At 34.8% G+C, this 20,298-nt stretch overlaps 3 protein-coding genes across 4 annotated transcripts; 2 read left to right on the top strand and 1 right to left on the bottom strand.

The window, feature by feature from the left end:
- Positions 1-244: 244 nt before the first annotated feature.
- Positions 245-9,953, top strand: LOC106403940 (COP1-interactive protein 1-like). 2 transcript variants are annotated; one of them, XM_013844717.3, is made up of 4 exons: positions 245-345; positions 8,017-8,066; positions 8,178-8,928; positions 9,021-9,953. In XM_013844717.3, exons 2-4 carry the CDS (start codon positions 8,048-8,050, stop codon positions 9,790-9,792), a joined length of 1,542 nt encoding a protein of 513 aa, XP_013700171.2. In that variant the 5' UTR covers positions 245-345; positions 8,017-8,047; the 3' UTR covers positions 9,793-9,953. The 2 variants fall into 2 exon arrangements, with proteins under 2 accessions (XP_013700171.2, XP_048616969.1); XM_048761012.1 differs by lacking the exon at positions 245-345 and having other exon boundaries at positions 7,798-8,066.
- Positions 5,945-6,622, bottom strand: LOC106403941. Its single transcript, XM_013844718.2, has one exon. The coding sequence runs from the start codon at positions 6,620-6,622 to the stop codon at positions 5,945-5,947; it is 678 nt and encodes a 225-aa protein (XP_013700172.1).
- A 1,931-nt stretch (positions 9,954-11,884) lies between the features above and the next one.
- Positions 11,885-18,277, top strand: LOC106404596 (COP1-interactive protein 1). The gene is made up of 5 exons (XM_013845304.3): positions 11,885-12,175; positions 12,413-12,479; positions 12,680-12,732; positions 13,452-13,620; positions 13,728-18,277. The coding sequence occupies exons 4-5, from the start codon at positions 13,527-13,529 to the stop codon at positions 17,888-17,890; spliced, it is 4,257 nt and encodes a 1,418-aa protein (XP_013700758.2). The 5' UTR covers positions 11,885-12,175; positions 12,413-12,479; positions 12,680-12,732; positions 13,452-13,526; the 3' UTR covers positions 17,891-18,277.
- The last annotated feature ends 2,021 nt before the right edge of the window (positions 18,278-20,298 follow it).

Here is a 20,298-nt window from a genome sequence, read left to right on the forward strand (position 1 = left end):
CCCAAAACATCGACGAGAGATCATTATAACTGGGTATTTTCGTAATTATAGCGAAACTTGAATGGCATTTGAGAAAACAAGTAGTGCCAAATTTCGAATTCCCTCTCTCGCAAGACAAAAAGAAACACCTTCTAATTTTGTAATTATGTTTTTTTATTTATAACTTTTTTTTAAAAAAAAGTATGCCACTGATACTATCAACCTCTCGTTTGATCTGTGACTCCCATCCCATTTAACTATTTTATCTTCGAATAGTCAGATCGTTGTTTCAATTTCAGTTTTCTCTGCCGGAAGGACGGAGAAACAATATTAGATCCTCCGGTCAAAAATAGTCTTCAACTTCAGGTACTTCTTTTTTGTTTAATTGTGGTATGGAATCAAACGGTGGAATGTGGAGCCATGTTTATTATCCCCTATATATTATTCGAGAAGCATTGCAACATTTTTTTGTAGCCACGTGTCATCTCTATAATGATTCTTAGAATCCTTAGAAAAATAGATTGTTTCATCTAAATATATAATAAGTTTTTTATTAAACCACAATAAATACATTATTAATGTGCTTCATTATTTCCTTAAATAAGATTACGGAATTGCCTAATGTAACTAAAGTATATATGGTAATTAATGATTTTGAATAATAAAGATTTGATAAAAATAAGTGTGTATTATAATTATATTTGTTTAATTTTAAGCTATTAAAAGAAATTAAATAATCATAATAACCATATAATAAAAATTAAAAAAATTATTTATATATTATATTTTGAATTTTTAAAAACGAGTATAAATTACTAAAACTGTTAAAAGTTTCACATTCAAATTTTGTGATCTATGATTTAAAACTTTTGTTATGACATGATACAAATAATAAAAAAATAATATAAGTTGAAAGTCTCATTTAATAAGTCTCAAAAATAAAAAATATATAAATATATGTATCATTTTAAATTAAACTATATGCCATATAAAAATACATAAAGATTTTAATTTTGAAATTTACTTTGAACAGTTTTTTGATAAAAAAATTTGAAAAAATATTGACAACTTAATTTTTTAAATATTATAAATTACTTAAACCATTAATCTCACATTTAAATTTTTGTTATCACTAATTTAGTTTTTTTTTGCTATAACAGATACACATGATAAAAAAATATGAGCAAAAAGCATCATCTAATAAATATTAATATTAAAATATACCATATATATATGTTACTATCATTTAAATTTAATTATATATTATATCAAATAGAAGAAACATTTTTTCGATTTATAAAATTTATTTATATGTTCGCACCAATTTAATTATATAAATAGTAGATAATGACTTTTTAATTATTCAATATATATTTATTATTTCATAATATGTCATAAACATATAAAATAATTTATATATATAATGTTTGCGCAGGTCTTAGCATAGTTGTTTTTTAATCCCACACCTTCCCTACGGGGCCTGCTTTCATTTTCGTGACAACCATGACGTTCGTTTCGTTTTCACCCTCTTAAACACACACAAAAATTCCGATATTAAAAAAAGTCCATTGTTCTACCATTTATTTATTTATGTTATAAAAAGAACTGGAATTTTATTGTATCGCGAGAATTTAAATAAAGGCAAAATTTATACCCGTAGAAATAATAACACTGATAGAGAGTATTTATTAGAAGTGAGAAGAGAAGTTGAGGTGTGTCTTATAAACGATCGAATCGATCGTTTATATAGAAATTAAAAAGTAGGATTTACTGTGCAAATAATGCAGCGGGCCCCACATCTTTTTATTTTCAACAATTGCGGTGGCTGCTTTCGTAACACTCCCCCTTGGGGACCGGTGTCACTATCCATTCTCGCTTAACGTCTTTGTTGCCTCGTTAAAAACCTTTCTTGTAAAATCCAATGGGAAAAACCATAGTAAGGTAAAAAGAGTACAACCACGTAAGCTCCCCCTCGAATAAGCGATCATAAATCCTTCTGATGACGCATTCCAATGTTATGGATGTGTTTTCTGAATACCGAGGTAGGGAGTGATTTTGTGAAGAGGTCAGCTACATTGTCGCATGATCGAACATATTTTACTTCGATCTTTTTATTCTTCTCGAGCTCTTGTGTGTATGAGAAGAAATTCAGAGGTATATGTTTGGTTCTATCCCTTTTGATATATCCTTCCTTCGTTTGAGCAACACATGCCGCGTTATCTTCATATAGAATAGTTGGCTCCGTATTTTCGTCAATCCCACTGCTTGAACAGATGTGTCGGCTTATTGATCTTAGCCATACACATTCTCTACTTGCTTCATGGAGTGCAATGATCTCAGCGTGATTTGAAGAAGTAGCAACAAGTGTCTGCTTCTGAGAACGCCAAGATATGGCAGTGCCTCCAATTGTAAAAACATATCCTGTCTGGGATCGAGCTTTGTGTGGATCTGACAAATAACCTGCATCTGCAAAACCAATCATTTGACCTTTTGAACTTTTAGGATAAAACAAGCTTAAATCAATGGTCCCTTGGAGGTAACGAAAAACATGTTTAATCACATTCCAATGTCTTCGAGTTGGAGATGAGCTGAATCTTGCCAAAATATTCACAGCAAATGATACATCAGGCCGTGTACAATTTGCAAGGTACATCAGCGCTCCAATTGCATTTAGATATGGTACTTCCGGACCAAGTATCTCTTCTTTCTCCTCAGGTGGTCGAAATGGATCATTTTCAACATTAAGTGATCTAACGACCATCGGGGTGCTAAGAGGAGTTTCTTTATCCATGTTAAAGCGTTTCAATACTCGTTTGGTATATGTAGACTGGTGTACAAATATACCCTTTTGATAATGCTCAATTTGTAATCGTAGACAATATTTTGTCTGCCCGAGATCTTTCATCTCAAATTCTCCTTTCAGATAGTTTGATGCCTTTTGGATTTCGTTTTGAGTTCCAATAATATTAAAATCATCAACGTACACCGCGATTATCACAAATCCGGATGTTGTTTTCTTTATGAAAACACAAGGGCATATAGGATCATTCGTGTATCCTTCTTTTGTTAAGTGTTTGCTGAGACGATTATACCACATTTGTCCAGATTGTTTTAACCCATATAATGATCTTTGCAATTTTATTGCATATAAATCTTTAGGTTTGGAATTTAATGTTTCTGGCATTTTAAATCAATATGGGATTCTCATGTAGATATCAATATCTAATGATCCATATAAATATGCCGTAACGACATCCATGAGACGCATTTCTAAATTTTCATTGGCCGCTAGGCTCATCAGGAATTTAAATGTGATTGCGTCCATAACAGGAGAATAAATTTCCTCATAATCAATTCCTGGCCTTTGAGAGAAACCTTGGGCTACGAGACGAGCTTTGTATCTTGTAATCTCGTTTTTCTCATTTCTTTTTTGGACAAACACCCATTTGTATCCAACAGGTTTTACATCTTTGGGTGTAAGCACAATAGGTCCGAATACATTTCGTTTGTTAAGTGAATCTAGTTCGACTTGAATCGCATCTTTCCATTTTATCCAGTCATGTCTCTTTTGACAGTCATATACAAACTTTGATTCTGGATCTTCGTTTTCTTCGTTAATTTCCTTTGCTAAAAGGTATGAGAAAACGTCATCAATATCATCCATCTCATTTCGTTTCCATATCTTTCCATTATGGATGTAATTGATAGAAATCTCGTGATTTCCTTCAGATTCATGATGTTCTATATTGTCGTTAGATTCACAATTCGCTTCTTCCAAAATATTTTCCGCTATTTTGGGAGTATCATGCTTTTCACATTCCTTACGTTTTCTAGGAAGTTTATCCTTTGAACCAATAGGTCTACCGCGCTTTAAACGTGTTCCTGATTCACGTGTCTCAACTGCCGTTCTACCGTTTTGTGGTATTCCAATACAAGCAGGAGTATTTGCAGCGGGTATATGTGATTAAGTTATCATTTTGGTATCAGCAAATGCATCAGGTAGCTGATTTGCTATATTTTGTAAATGCATGATACGTCGAACTTCTAGTTCTGACTGTTTCATAGGAGGATCAAGGTGTAATAACGATGGTACACTCCATTTGATTTTTTTTCCTATTTGCTTATTGTCTCCCCCTAGAGTTGGGAATTCTTTCTCGTTGAAATGACAATCGGAAAATCGTGCCGTAAACATGTCACCAGTTTGCGGTTCTAGGTATCGTATAATTGATGGAGAGTCACAACCAACATATATCCCTAACCTCCTTTGGGGTCCCATCTTTGTACGTTGGGGAGGTACAATTGGCACATATACAACACAACCAAAAATTCTTAAATGAGAAATATTTGGTTCTCGTCCAAATGCTAACTGTATTGGGGAGTATTTGTGATATGCACTTGGTCTCACCCGAATCAGTGCTTCTGCATGCAAAATAGCATGTCCCCACACGGAAGTTGGGAGTTTAGATTTCATGATCAATGGTCTCGCAATCAGTTGCAAACGTTTAATTAATGATTCAGCCAAACCATTTTGTGTATGAACATGAGCAACAGGGTGTTCAACATCAATTCCAGTTACCATACAATAATCATTGAATGCTTGAGAGGTAAATTCACCAGCGTTGTCTAGTCTAACTCTCTTTATCGGATAATCAGGAAACTGAGCTCTTAGTTTGATTATCTGAGATAAAAATCTCGCAAATGCCAAATTTCGAGAGGACAATAGACAAATATGTGACCATCTACTCGACGCGTCGATCATTACCATAAAATAATAGAATGGTCCACAAGGTGGATGTATAGGTCCACAAATATCGCCTTGAATTCGTTCAAGAAACTTTGGTAACTCTTTCTCTATTTTGGTTGGCGATGGTCTTATAATCAACTTTCCAAGAGAACACGCAATACATGTCATTTTATTCCCTTAATAAACTTCTTGGGGTTTCAGTGAATGACCATGTGAGTTCTCGATGATTTTTCGCATCATTGTAGTGCCTGGATGACCAAGACGATCATGCCATAGTGTAAAATCATCAGAATTTTCCTTAATCACCAAATGTGATTCAAGGGCACTTATATATGTATGATGCAGACCAGAAGAGAGTTTTGGTAATTTTTCCAATACCTTTTGTTTTCCCGATTTCTCAAGAGTAATATACATATACTTCTTTCCATCCTCAGTTGCAGACTGAGTATCAAATCCTTGAAGATATATGTCTTTAAAACTCAACAAATTCCTTTTAGAATTTGGAGAAAATAGTGCATTATTTATCGAAAATTTTGTCCCATTAGGTAATGTTAAATGGACTTTACCAATCCCTTCAATCAAGTCTGCAGGACCCGATATTGTGTTAACAGTGATATTTGTCGGTTTTAGTTCAGAAAAATATTTTCTATGTTTCAGAATAGTGTGCGTTGTTCCACTATCTGGTATACAAATATCTTTAGTATTGATCTTGGTTGATGTTCCATTTGTAATGTCCATTTCTGAGAAAAACATAAGATAATATTATTCATAAAATATTATACATCATTAAGAAACATTAAACACACAATAATTATACATAAGAAGGTGAAAAACACACAATAATTATACATTAATCTTCCACAAACAACAATTATTTATGGTATAATTGTGGAATTTCAAGAGTCACATGATGGGCACTTAAGCTTCCGTGATAGCGGTCTCTTCGAAATCATTCACAAAGTCAGACGCATCGAGGTGCGTTGTACCCTGAGAGTGTTATGCAAAGTTTACTTCTTTTTCTTTCCCTTTGACGGACTCCTTGTATAGAGCGCAAAGGTGTGCAGGGGTACGACATAAACGAGACCAGTGTCCCTTAGTACCGCATCTGAAACAAGCTTCTTCTCGCTTCTGGGAGGTATTTCCTTGGTGTTCTTTTCCCTTAGGGGTTTGTTCAGAGCGGACCCACTGGAATGACTTCCTATCTTTTGGATTGTACTTTCGTCATCGTCCACGGTAGTTTTGACGACCGCGAGCCCGAAAGGTATTATTTTCCTTTAGTGGTTTCTTCGCATCTAATGCGTTTGCTTCAGGAAACGGTTTAGAACCAGTTGGACGGGTCATGTGATTCTTGATCAGAAGCTCATTGTTCTTTTCTGCTATGAGAAGAGCTACAATCAATTCTGAAAATTTGTTATATCCCCGCAACCTGTACTGTTGTTGCAGGGTGATGTGGCTCTTGTGGAATGTGGTGTATGTCTTCTCAAGCATTTGAGATTCGGTGATCGTTTCACCACAGTATCTCAATTTAGCCACAATTCCTAACACAGCAGAATTGTAATTCATCACTTTGTCGAAATCTTGAAATCTCAGACTCTGCCATTCATCCCGAGCAAGTGGAAGTGTTATGTCTTTCTGATGATCAAAACGATCTTTCAGAGACTTCCATAGCTCTTTAGGGTCTCTCATGTTGGCATAGTCATAAATAATACTTTCATCAAGGTGTCTTCTAAGGAAGATCACCGATTTAGCCTTTTCTTGAGGAGTTGAAGTATTATTCTCTTTAACGGTCTGGGATAGACCAAGAGATTCAAGATGAAGTTCAACATTTGTAACCCATGAAATGTAGTTGGTACCAGTGATGTCTAAAACTGGAAATTGGAGCTTCTCTACGTTTTCCATTTGTATTTCAAATTGAAGAACGATCGTGCTGATAACGTGATATAAAAAGAACTGGAATTTTATTGTATCGCGAGAATTTAAATAAGGGCAAAATGTATATCCGTAGAAATAATAACACTGATAGAGAGTATTTATTAGAAGTGAGAAGAGAAGTTGAGGTGTGTCTTATAAACGATCGAATCGATCGTTTATATAGAAGTTAAAGAGTAGGATTTACTGTGTAAATAGTACAGCGGATCCCACATCTTTTTATTTTCAACAATTGCGGTGGCTGCTTTCGTAATAATTTATTTATTTCTCTAGTTTCTGATATTTAGGTCTGCGTTCTATTATTTACTTTGGAACCCTAATGAGTCGTGATGCACAAGTAAGCTGCAAAAAGGATGGATGTGTCCCATTTTTTCTTCCTGATCCCTTATGATAATTAATTGTGAGTTGAAAAGCCTGCTTGTGATAAAAAGGATTTGATGAATAGTACTAGTTTCAAATTATGTTCTATGTGCAATTGATTCTAGGATCATATGACGATTCTTTTTTTTTACTTACATCCCATGACTTTTCTGTTTACTTGCTTCTTTGTGTTTATTTTTTTTTTATAGTTCTTCTTGTTTTTTTTTTTCAATTTCAGTGCATTTTTTTTGTTACGTCCATATTATTTTGCCACTTCATAATTGGAAATTGTTCGGGTGGTCGAGAGGACTAGATTCCAGTTTGTTCTCAATGAACTGATTCAAGGATCATGTTGTATTTTTCTTTTTCTATTTTGGATTAACTTGCACGTCAAGTTAAAAGAAGAGAAAATAACTAGGATTGCACTAAAAAAGTTTTTGTCACAAATATAGTCTTTAAGAATAAAAATGACCAAAATAACATTTAATGTTTTATCAAAAGAGATAAATATACACTTATACCGCAATTGTAAATTAATTTAGACATTAAGATTTAGAGTTAAGGGGTGAGGTTTATGATTTAGTATTTAGGGTTTAGGGTTTAGGGTTTAGGGTTTAGAGTTTAGGGTTTAGAGTTAAGGGGTGGGGTTTAGGATTTAGGGTTTAGGGTTTAGGATTTAGGGTTTAGGGTTTAGGATTAGGGTTTAGGGTTTAGGTTTTAGGGTTTAGAGTTGGGAAGTGGGGTTTTGGGATAAGATTTCAAATTTTGAAAAATAAAAAAAAATTAAATTTTTCAAAAGATAAAATGTTATTTTGGTCATTTTAATTTTTGAGGACTATTTTGTGACATAAAATTAGAAATGTGCTATTTTGGAAATTTGTGTTTAAAAGAAGGCTGCTATGTTTCGCATGTATTCTATGCAAATAATAAATTAAATTTGTTTCTTTGTGTCTCTTCTCAGAGTTTCTTTTAACGTTTGATCCTTCTTTTTATCTGTGATTAAGCTCCTGAGCATTTTAAATCAAAAGAAGAAAAATGGAGGAGGCAAAAGAAGGTTAGTAAGAACTCTTCTTACAATGCTCATTAGTTTAAGATTATGATGAGGCAAATGTTTCCAAACTCTCTCTCTCTCTATATATATATATATGTTGCTCTACATGTGCAGAAGTGGAGAAGAAGGTTACTACACTCTTGAAGTATATCCAAAACAAAAACAAGATCCCAAATGTTGCCAAGAAGGAGCTTGTTGGGATCGTCAACGACCTTCACGAGCAGTGTCAGCTGCTTTACTCTTTATATCATCATGATTTGGAGAGTGGTGGAAGAAAAGGAAAACCGGGTGCTGCTGCTGCTGCTTCTTCATCGAGGTCTAGTTCGGACTTGGATTACTTTTCTTCAGAGGAAACAGAGATCAGCACCGGTAATGTTAGTGAAACATTGAGCTCAGATTATGCGGCGATGCTCAGAAAGATACAAGAGACAGAGTCAACAAATGAAGATTTGAAGAGACAGGTGAGCAGTCTGAAACAGGAAATGGAACAGGCGGGTAATGTCATAGGCAAGAGAAACGAGGACAGGAACCATTTGATGACAAAAGGTGAAGTTGCATTGTTGCGTAACCAGAAGGATGAATTAGCATCGAAGCTGAAGAAGAAAACCGATGAAGCTTCGGAGATACATATGAAACTGAAGCGTTTGGAGGGAGAAAAAGAGAAGCGAGCTAAGGCCGAGCTGAAGAATGTTGAAGAAAAGGAAGCTTTGAGGAACAAAGTTCAGAAACTTGACCATCTTAGGGAAGAGAATCACAAGATGCATGCAAGAATTGCCGATCTTGATTCATTACAAAAAGAGAGACAGATGAAAAACATTGATGAAATTGAAGATAAGAGTAAGAAACAAGAAGATACCATACACCGGTAGGAAACAACAAAGATTGTTATATACTTTAAGGTAGCTTGAGTTAAAAGTGAAGTTTGTGTGTTACCATTGAGTTTTGATTGACTTGCAGGCTATCAATGGAGATCAAGGACCGAAAGAAACTTGTTAAAGAACAGAAAGACGTTATTGACAAGTTCTCAGAGGATCAGAAGCTAATGAAACGTTGGTCAATTGGTTCAAAGCTGAATACCAATCTTCTCGAGAGGAAAATGGAGGAATTATCTGAAGATTTCCAGATGAAAATGGAAGATCGCATCCGGATACTGTACAGGAGGATCCATGTAGCCGAACAAATACACTTGGAAAGCAAGAACAACTATATGAACACACAAACACAAGGAAACAGAGGAGATTACACTGTCTCTGAAACCCAATTCGAGAAAATCAAAGAAATGGTGGATAATGGGCTTGCTGGACCAGAGATGATAGTAAAAAAGCTTGAAGAAGGCGATGAATTAACGACCAAAGTCACAAGATTAGCTAAAGAGATTGATTCAGCTAGAAAGTGGGTGTATGAGAAGAACAGCAAGATGAAGCATGAGGTGGAAACTCTGGAAGCAAAGCTAGAGTGCAGTGAAGCACAAGAAACTCTGCTAAAGGAGAAGCTATCGAAACTAGAGGGGAAGCTTGGAGAGGAAGGAACAGGGAAGATGAGTGTAGAAAAGGCTATGAGAAGAATCAAAAAGCTTGAGATTAATGTGAAGGAGAGAGATGTTGAGTTGATGTGCTTGGGAGAAGAGAAGAGAGAAGCCATAAGGCAACTCTGTGTCTTGGTTGATTATCAACGTTGTCGATATGATGATCTCAAAACATCCATTTGTAAGGTTGCCCTTCAAGCATAAACTTCTCTTCTTCTTTTTTGGGTCTTTACAATTGTATATATATTATAACTCTAAAAAAACACTGTATATATTATGTTGAAAGATTAAATATTTTTCATTGATGTAAATAAATATTTTTGTAAACAAACTTATTCCGACCTAATAAATCTTTTCATTTGTTATGTTTGACCTTCGTCCACTAAACTTTATTTTTGTTAGAAGCAGACAACTACATGTTTTAAATGATAAAGTTATGTTGAGTTGAGCTAAACATAAAGGATGGAACATGACATGTAATATGGTTTGATGACTCAAATGCAAGATTAGCTTAACTAAACTATTCTTAATTATCATTATTACAAACTTAGTTCGAGTTAAATCATTTGGTTATCCTTATCCAAACTCAATAGATTATTATGAATTTGAATTCTATTTTGCAATCGTATTATAAAGTTAGATGTATAATTCAAATATACGCATATCATTATGTATTCAAATGTTATTTGGTATTGGAGTAATTGCGGTGATGAAAACTAATCTAGAACCGTTGTCATTCCAACTGTTATGTATTTAAATATTATCAAACAGTTAGTTTCATACTTTTTATTTTAATATAATGTAATAGTACAGTGAATACAATTGTGTTCTGGGATCAACATTAAATATGACTTCTTTGCAACGGAATTAGAGAGGATAGCAACGCTGCATATATGCTTCCCGGATTTCAACATCACTTATGTTTCACGAGCGCGTAATCAAATTTCAGATTTCTTAGCCAAAACTGCTAGATCCTTCCATAGAGAGTTACTTTTTATTGATTGTTCTATTCCGGTCTGGTTACCCAAGCTACCTCAAATTTGAGTAAGAGAATGACCGTTTGACGTTAAAAAGATAAAAAAAAATATATGACTGCTTTATACTCCATATGATATGTTGACGCGAAAGAATATAGATCATACGAATGTAAATTTAAAATCTAATAATTATATTAATATTAATACATTATGTAGGAACAAATCACAAAATGGTGTCAAGATAAAGGAGAAACAAAATTAGTCTTAGTTTTTGGGATTATAATGTGGGATTAGTCTTATTGATTGTTTTACTAATTAGTCAGTACAGAATTACAAAATTAAACGAGGGCATATTTAATCTTAATTTTTTATGTGATGCAATTACCCTAAATAAAAAATGAGGTCATATTTGTTGCTCAAAGAAAAGGCCGGAATGCGTTAATCATGAGCCAACAGCGGTGGGCGTTTGAATACCCATTCGGGTTCGGATCGGGTATTTTGGTATAGGGTTATAGAACCCGTTCGGGTAATTCTATATTTCGGATCGGGTTCGGATATTTTTAGTTCGGATTCAGTTATTTCGGATCGGGTTCGGATATTGAGATTTTGAAAGAAAAAAAATTAAAATTTTCATTTTTAAGTTTATTCTATTTAAAAATATAGAATTCACTAAACTGATTTTTTATTTTTTAATAGATTGAATGATTGATATATTTGGAGATAACATTTCAAAAATAAATAAACATTAATTTGGCTATTGTTTTGAAATTTTGAATATAACTTTTGTTAATATATAAAACAAAAAATTTGACATGCATTTTAATAGAGTGACAAATCATTTTCTTCATAATTATATGTATATTTATAATATCAATATAAATATTTTAAATAAAATGAGAGATGTAAATAAAAAATAAAAGGGTAAGTATATATATATTCGGTTATCCTCGGATATCCATTCGGGTTCGGATATTACCCGTTCGGGTTCGGATATCCAATCTCTCCTAAATCAATACCCATTCAGATAGTTTGCTATTTTGATTCGGATTTCGGTTCGGGTTTTTCGGATCGGGTTTTTTAGATCGGGTTCGGATACGGGTTTGGGTATCGGGTAAAATGCCCACTCCTCAGCCAATTAATCATCCATGATGCCCCAAGAAAAAGAAAAAAAAATCAAGATGTATATATTAGTGGTGGCAGAAGCGTAAATAAAATGAACAACAGTCAAATGATATTTTGACCGCCATGACGAGAAGCGAAGAAATTACGATAGTGGCAGAAGCGTAATAATCCGATAAAGAAAGGAGCGTTTGTGGAAGACAAATTTTCCCAAAAAGAAAAAAGATTCTCTCATTCGTCTCCTCAAAAATTGAAAAAACAAAATTTTATGTGCTCCTAACTGTTCTCCCACATAAGTCCAAAACCAAATCACTTTATTCATCTTCTTCTTCTTCTTCAATCTCTCTCCCTCCCTCGCATCGATTTTCAATTTCGTAATCTTTTCATCGTTGAAACACAGAGATTGAGAGAGAGAGAGATTCTCCTCCTCCTCTCTTTCGTTTCTTCTACAAGTTTTCGTGATCTCGATTTTCCCTAGCTTCCGTCTCCAGGTACAACTTCTCGCTGATTTTGGTAGCTTCGATTTCTCCGCGTGGTTTAGATTATCGTTGATTTGAGCAAGTACTTAGGTCGCTTGATTCTTCGATTTAGTTTACGCTAGTGTTAGATGAAAACATAACTTTCTTTTTCTTCGTCGATGATGATGATTTTCTTTACTGGATTAGTTCATATCTTTGCTTCTTAATTTTTTCTCAGATTATTCTAATTTCACATCTGATCATTTGCAGTTAATCAATCATACAGAGGTTATCGCTGATCTCGCAGTTTCGGTAAAGAAGCGTTCGAGTTTCTAAGGTAAAATAAATGTCACGAGCTTCCCTTTTCACACCTGCTTGTTTTGTTATCTGAAATTGATACATTAGATTTTGCTATCATGTTACCAAGATTTGTCATTAAGAAGCTTCCACTAATTAACTGCTTTGAATCCTCGTAACTTTTTTTCCACAAATTTATTCCTCAGAATTATACATTGATCTTTTCTCTTATCCATACAGGCTAAACCCATTAAGTTGATTCTGGATCTTCCCTGGAGCTCTAAGGAAAAGGGGTAAGAGAAACTAGAAACTCCTCCCTATATTTACCGTTTTGCTAGGCAGTAAATTCCTTTCTAAAATATAGTTTATAATATGCTTATTTAAGATCGGATCGAGATTGGTTTATTTGAAACTGTATTATTTATGTAGTTTGTTAAAAGGGGTAACATAAGAACAAAAAGTAACAACTCATATTTTCTGAGCTATCATAGCTGTCTTTTATCGTTCTAGAGGTTTGTGCTTTTCCTAACTTGCTGAGGTGGCTCCACATGATATTTCTCGTCTCACCCAATTCCATGAGTTACCAACTTAGACCCGGCACTGTAAAGGGATTAGCGTTAATCCAATTTCTTATTAATTTACGTTTATAAGTTAGCCTTATCACTTGGTAAGAGGACAGAACTAGTAAGAAATACTGAATGATTCAAGTTTCGGACCCATGATGATCTACCGATATTCTTTGCGGGACCCACAAGTTACATTATTGCCTGTATACCTCGTCAGAGTTCTATATTATTATATTCTCTCTCTGCTGAAACCAAGATGCGGATCTATGCAGCCAAATTTATCATTAGTTTAGTAATGTGTTAGTCGCATTATATATATTTACGGGAATGAATGTGAAAAGGATGGCACCTCTTTTCTTATTTAAATAATGGCATTTAATTTGAACAAGTTTGTTCTGCTGATCTTAGCGTTTCTTCTGATATGTTTCTCTGTGTATTGTTCACAGATGAATGAATACTGGGTTTCCAAGACCTCTAATTGTTAAGTTGAACAAGTAATTGGAGAGACCGAAGAAAAAGATATGAGAAAGCATCGGTTTAGAGAGACCTTGAAGTCTTTCTTTGAGCCTCATTTTGATCATGAGAAAGATGAAATGCTTAAAGTAACCAAATCTGGTAATTTTCCTACAATATTATGTTTTGTTTCACATGTCCAATGAAATCCGTAGCTCTTGATTTGATAAATATACTTACGTGAAAAGTATTTTCATCATCTGGTGCAGAAATAGATGAAAAGGTGAAGAAAATCTTGGGAATGGTTGAGAGTGGAAACATCGATGAAGATAAATCTAAACGACAGGTGGTTTCAGAGTTGGTGAATGAACTCCACAAGGAGTACCAGTCTCTATATGATATAACGGGAGAGATTAGGAAAAAGGTCCACGAGAAAGGAGAAAACTCTTCTTCATCGAGCTCAGACTCGGATTCTGACCATTCTTCGAGGAGAGAGACCAAGAAAAATGGAAAAGTAGAGAAAGATGACTTGAAGCAACAAATTGAAACTGCGGATCATGAAATTGCTAATCTGAAAAATAAGTTGACAACGAGTGTTGAAGAAAAAGAAGCAGTAGATTCCGAGCTTGAAGCAGCTTTGGTGAAGTTAAAAGAATCAGAAGAGATCATCAGCAATTTGAAACTTGAAACAGAGAAGTTAGAGGGCGAAAAGACAACAGCTCTGAGTGATAGCAGCGAACTACGTCAGAAACTGGAAGTTGCTGGCAGAACAGAAACTGATCTGAACCAGAAGTTAGAAGATGTGAAAAAAGAAAGAGATCAACTGCAAACTGAGATAGACAATGGTATCAAAAGATTTCAAGAAGCTGAAAAAATTGCAGAAGACTGGAAAACAACGAGTGATCAACTCAAAGATGAAGCTACTAATTTCAAGCAGCAGCTAGAAGCAGCAGAACAGAGAGTTTCTGATCTGAACCGCGGAATGAGTAGTGCAGAGGAAGAGAACAAATCTCTATCCTTGAAAGTTACGGAGATTTCAGGTGAGATCCAACAGGCACAGAACACCATACAAGAACTCACTTCCGAATTGGGAGAGGTGAAAGAAAAATACAAGGAAAAAGAGAGTGAGCACTCTAGTTTGGTGGAGTTACATGAGACCCATGAGAAAGAATCATCCACTCAAGTGAAAGACTTAGAAGCACGAGTAGAATCATCAGAGAAGTTGATTGTAGACTTGAACCAAAACTTGAATAATGCAGAAGAAGAGAAGAAACTGCTCTCTCAAAGAATCTCAGAAATCTCTAACGAGATTCAAAAGGCGGAGAACACCATACAAGAACTCATGTCTGAGTCTGAACAGTTGAAAGAGAGCCACAGTGTGAAGGAGAGAGAAATTTTTGGTTTGAGGGACATCCATGAGACTCATCAGAGAGAATCATCCACCCGAGTGAGTGAATTAGAAGCTCAACTAAAATCATCAGAACAGCGCGTCTCAGATATGACTGCTAGTCTGAAGGCTGCAGAGGAAGAAAACAAAGCTATTTCCTCGAAAATTTTGGAAACTACAGACAAGTTGGAACAGGCACAAAAGACGATTCAGGAACTAATCGCTGACCTGGGAGAGATGAAAGAAAGGTACAAGGAAAAGGAGATTGAGCATTCCAGTTTGGTGGACTCACATGAGACCCAGCTTAGAGAATCAGCGAGTCATGTGATAGAATTAGAGGCTCAAGTGGAATTATCAGAGAAATTGGTTGCAGATTTGAACAAAAGTCTGAACAATGCAGAGGAAGAGAAGAAACTGCTCTCTCAGAAAATATCAGAAATTTCCAACGAGATTCAAGAGGCGCAGAACACGATACAAGAACTCGTGTCTGAGACTGAACAGTTGAAAGAGAGCCACAATGTGAAAGAAAGAGAATTTTCTGGTTTGAGGGACATCCACGAGACTCATCAGAGAGAATCATCCACACGCACGAGTGAGTTGGAAGCTCAACTGAAATCATCAGAACAGCGGGTCTCAGAGTTGAGTGCGAGTCTGAATGTTGCAGAGGAAGAAAGCAAATCCATGTCTTCGAAGATCTTGGAAACTACAGACGAGCTCAAACAGACGCAGAACAAGGTACAAGAACTAATGGCTGAATTGGCAGAATCGAAAGATATACACATACAAAAAGAAAGTGAGCTTTCTAGTTTGGTGGAGGTACACGAGGCACATAAGAGAGATTCATCAAGTCGAGTGGAAGCATTAGAAGCGCTGGTGGAATCAGCAGAGCAACGAGTTAGAGATTTGAACCAGAGCCTGAACAGTGCTGAGGAGGAGAAGAAAATGTTATCTCAGCGAATTTCAGAGATGTCGAATGAAATCAAGCAGGCGGAGAACACCATACAAGAACTCATGTCTGAGTCTGGACAGTTAAAAGAGAGCCACAGTGAGAAAGAGAAGGAACTTTTCGGTTTGAGGGATATCCATGAGACTCATCAGAGAGAATCATCCACTCAACTAAGAGAGTTAGAAGCGCAACTGAAGTCATCTGAACAAAGGGTTTCTGATCAGAGTGAAAGTCTGAAGATTGCAGAGGAAGAAAACAAAACCATGTCGACTAAAATATCAGATACTTCAGGGGAGCTCAAAAGGGTACAGATCACGTTACAAGAACTCACAGTTGAGTCAAGCAAACTGAAAGAGCAGCTTGCTGAGAAAGAAGCAGAACTTTTACATCTGACAGAGAAGGAAAGCAAATCACAGTTGAAAATAAAAGTCCTAGAAGAAACAGTAGCGACCCTTGAGCTGGAGATACAGTCAGTTCGTGCTCGTACAGTAGATCTTGAGACAGAGATTGTAGGCAAGACCACTGAAATTGAGCAACTGGAAGCGCAAAACAGAGAAATGGTTGCTAGAATCTCGGAACTTGAGAAGACAATGGACGAGAGAGGTACTGAACTCGCTGCTTTAACCCAAAAACTTGAGGATAACGAGAAGCAATCGTCGTCCACAATTGAGAGTTTGACAGCTGAGATCGATGGCCTACGGGCCGGACTAGATTCAGTGTCTCTTCAAAAGGAGGAGTTAAAGAAACTAATGGAGAGCAAAGGCAATGAAGCTTCAATGCAGATTAAGGGTTTGATGGATGAGATCAATGGTCTGGGCCAGAAAGTGGCGTCACTTGAAAGCCAGAAAGCAGAACTTGAGCTCCAACTTGAGAGGAAGTCCGAGGAGAGCTCTGAATATATGAGTCAGATTACAAATCTAAAAGATGAGATCATAAGCAAGGTCAAAGATCACGAGAATATTCTAGAAGAGAGAAATGGTTTATCTGAGAAGATCAAGGGTCTTGAAGTTGAGATAGAGACTCTACAGAAACAGAGAAGTGAGCTTGAGGAGGAGCTAAGAACTAAAACAGGAGAGATTGTTCAAATGCGCGATAAGATTAACGAAGCATCGACTGAAACAGTGGCCTTAGCAGAACAGATCAACAATCTGCAGGATGAACTTGATTCACTGCAGGTCAAGAAGAGTGAGACCGAAGCAGAGCTTGATAGAGAGAAGCAAGAGAAATCAGAATTGTCTAATCAGATCATTGATGTCAAAAGAGCATTGGTAGAGCAAGAAACTGCTTACAATACACTGGGAGAGGAACACAAACAGATCAGCCAACTGTTAAAAGAACGTGAGGAGATACTTAATAAGCTAGCAGAGGATCACAAAGAAGCCCAAAGATTGCTGGAGGAAACAGGTCATGAAGTAACATCCAGAGATTCAGCAATCGCAGGTCATCAAGAAACGATGGAGAGTTTACGTAACGAGCTAGAAATGAAAGGAGAGGAGATAGAAACTCTCATGGAGAAAATCAGTAACATCGAGGTTAAGCTTCGTTTATCGAACCAGAAACTGAGGGTAACTGAACAGGTGTTAACAGAGAAAGAGGAAGCTTTCAGGAGAGAAGAAGCTAGGCACATAGAGGAACAAGCATTGCTTGAGAAAAGCCTTAAGGTGACTCATGAGACATATCGAGGTATGATAAAAGAGATGGCTGGGAAAGTGAACACAACACTTGATGAGTTTCAGTCAATGTCGGAAAAAATCACGGAGAAGCAAGGGAAGTACGAGAAAACGGTAATGGAGGCATCTAAACTACTGTGGACTGCTACGAATTGGATAATAGAGAGGAATCACGAGATGGAGAAGATGAAGAAAGGGATGGAGAGGAAAGAAGAGGAGATAAAAAAGCTTGGAGAAAAGGTAAGAGAAGATGAAAAGGAGAAGGAGACAATGAAGGAGAATTTGATGGGACTTGGAGAAGAGAAAAGAGAAGCAATAAGGCAATTATGTATGTGGATTGATCACCATAGAGGTCGCTGCGAATATCTTGAAGAGATTTTGTCTAAGACCGTTGTGGCCCGAGGGCAAAGACAGTCGCAGCGAGCCTAAGAGCTGGTGCAATGGTCGAAGACAGTACGGTACGTTGCATTTCTTTCCCTCCTCACATGAATGCGAAGAATGTATATGTGGTTCTTAGGTTTTGGTCAATCAAGAAGTTGAACTTGTGGAAAACTTCTGGTCGAGAGGATATTTTTGGTGTGTTTGTGTTGGTGTAATTTTGTTGCATTAATATTCGTTGCCCCTGTGTTTTTGTTGCTGTTGTTTTTGTAAGTCAATTTGTTTGTTTTTTTTATTACTGAGGGCAAAGTTTGTTTGGTGGTGGGATTTAATGGGAATAAAGGGCATCACAGAAATGAATTTGATATTTTACTTCTGGAGGGGTGCATTGTACAGAACGAATGATTAATGTTGTTGGTAAAATAGTATTTTTGCGTCTTTGCTATCTGTTACCATTATTAGATCCTTGTTGTTCTTGGTAAGAAAAGAATATCATGCATACACTATTGAGCCTCCCCACAGCCCGGACTGCTGCTTCAACTGGCCTGCTTAAAGCCATAATCGCTAGTGATCTCTGGCCAGCCACACATGGCATTGAATTCATATCGAGCTTTCTACACTCCTCCATATATCACACTATGAGACCACTGTGCAGTCTAAATATTTTTGGGTGAGTGATAGAGTGAAATCGTTGATATTATGAATGGGGGACATTCCTCTTAGACTTGGTGTTCATACTTTTTTTTTAAAATGTGGGTTGCAAACGTATTTTGTGTTAATACAAATAACAGAAACTTCAATAAAAACGTGTTTGTTTGCCTCCACTATGCAACAAGCCAAGAACCAATCAAACTGCAACTTGCAAATCGATGATGTTACGTTTTCGAATTTTCACACGCCCTCTTTTTGCGAGTGTGTTTATACTTCATACTAAGGTAGTTCATACAGCAAAATATATTTATAAAATCAGAAGGCGTTGTGATTACACCTCTGATGTTAATGTGAGATCATACTTCTAATTGGTGTTTCATCTCAATCACTTCTGATGTTAATGTCAATGATACCCTTAATTAATTTTTATATATAATTAAAAACGAATTTATATTAATAATATAATATTTTTAAATATAAGATAACTTTTATATATTATGTTGTTATCTTGAAATAATATTTTCTTTTATAACAGTTAAAAAATAAGATACAAAAAAATTATAATGTAATATTAATCAAGAAGAAACATTTGTATAAATATATATTCTAAAATATTTATACTATGTAAGTGTTTTTAAACTTTCAACACAATAATAAACATATATATTTTAATTAATTTTTTTGTCATATGTACATAATTTGATGTTTGATTAATTTTTTTGAAAACATAAATAATAACTTATTATGCTTGTTTTTGAATTAATAAAACACAAGTTAATAAGTATACGTAATAAGATTATAAATGCATGTGCGGACAAACACACATAGTCTTCTATACTATTATTTGCGAAGTGATTTTTAGTAAAATAGCTCTCACGTTGAAACTTAGAGTGTTAATATCATTTATACTCTTAATGAATAATAAATAACTGAATTTTATTAAATACCCTTAACGGATTTTATATTAATAATATATGATTTTTAAAAAAATAGGCTAATTCTCATATATTGTGTTGTTATCTTAAAATAATATTTTATGTTATTAAGTTAAAAAATTAAGTTATAAAACAACGTTTAATTAAATATTAATATATAAAACAATTACAATTAAATATTAATTAATAAAACATTTGTATAAAGATATTTTCTAAAATATTTATAATATGTGAGTGTATTTAAAATTTCAAAAAAATAATAAACATATATATGTTAAGAATTTTTTTTTCATATATAAATAATTTGATATTTGCTTTAAACATTTTGAAAACATAAATAATAACTTATTGTGATGGTTTTTAATTAATAAAAATAAACTAATAAGTATTCATAAGAATGCTATGACCGCATATGCGGGCAAAACACCTAGTTCACAACTAAATACCTAAAATATTCAGAGATTCCTTCCATATTATCTTAAATATTTCTCTATCAAAACGCAAATACTTTCACCAATCAAACATATTCTACACTGCTTATTATGTAAAAACCGCACTTATTCAAGCATAACGCACGAACCGCAATTGAACCGTATATTGTCAAAAATGCAGTTACCATTCGGACCTAAGAGTCAACCAGCTGCGTGATGTTACTGCAATATTATCTTTTGTAACTTGGTATTATTATTATTATATGAATTAATTTTTGTTTTCATTATCCACAATAAATTATATATATATATATATATTACGTACTTGGTAGAATAAATTTTATATCAAATTAATATATACATCCTATAAAATATATTTCCCTTTGTAATTTTGTATATAGTTAATATGAATAAATAATAAAAAGTAATGAATATTTTATCA

The sequence above is a fragment of the Brassica napus genome, chromosome C6 (assembly GCF_020379485.1).
Source record: "Brassica napus cultivar Da-Ae chromosome C6, Da-Ae, whole genome shotgun sequence".
In the NCBI taxonomy this organism is placed as follows: Eukaryota; Viridiplantae; Streptophyta; class Magnoliopsida; order Brassicales; family Brassicaceae; genus Brassica; species Brassica napus.

Bases quoted from the DNA above. Each gene is read 5' to 3' on its own strand.
- LOC106403940 (XM_013844717.3), top strand. The intron at 8,929-9,020 runs GTAGGAAACAAC...ATTGACTTGCAG, and splicing joins CAAGAAGATACCATACACCG to GCTATCAATGGAGATCAAGG.
- LOC106403941 (XM_013844718.2), bottom strand. From the start codon at position 6,622: ATGGAAAACGTAGAGAAGCTCCAATTTCCAGTTTTAGACATCACTGGT.
- LOC106404596 (XM_013845304.3), top strand. From the start codon at position 13,527: ATGAGAAAGCATCGGTTTAGAGAGACCTTGAAGTCTTTCTTTGAGCCT. The intron at 13,621-13,727 runs GTAATTTTCCTA...CATCTGGTGCAG, and splicing joins GCTTAAAGTAACCAAATCTG to AAATAGATGAAAAGGTGAAG.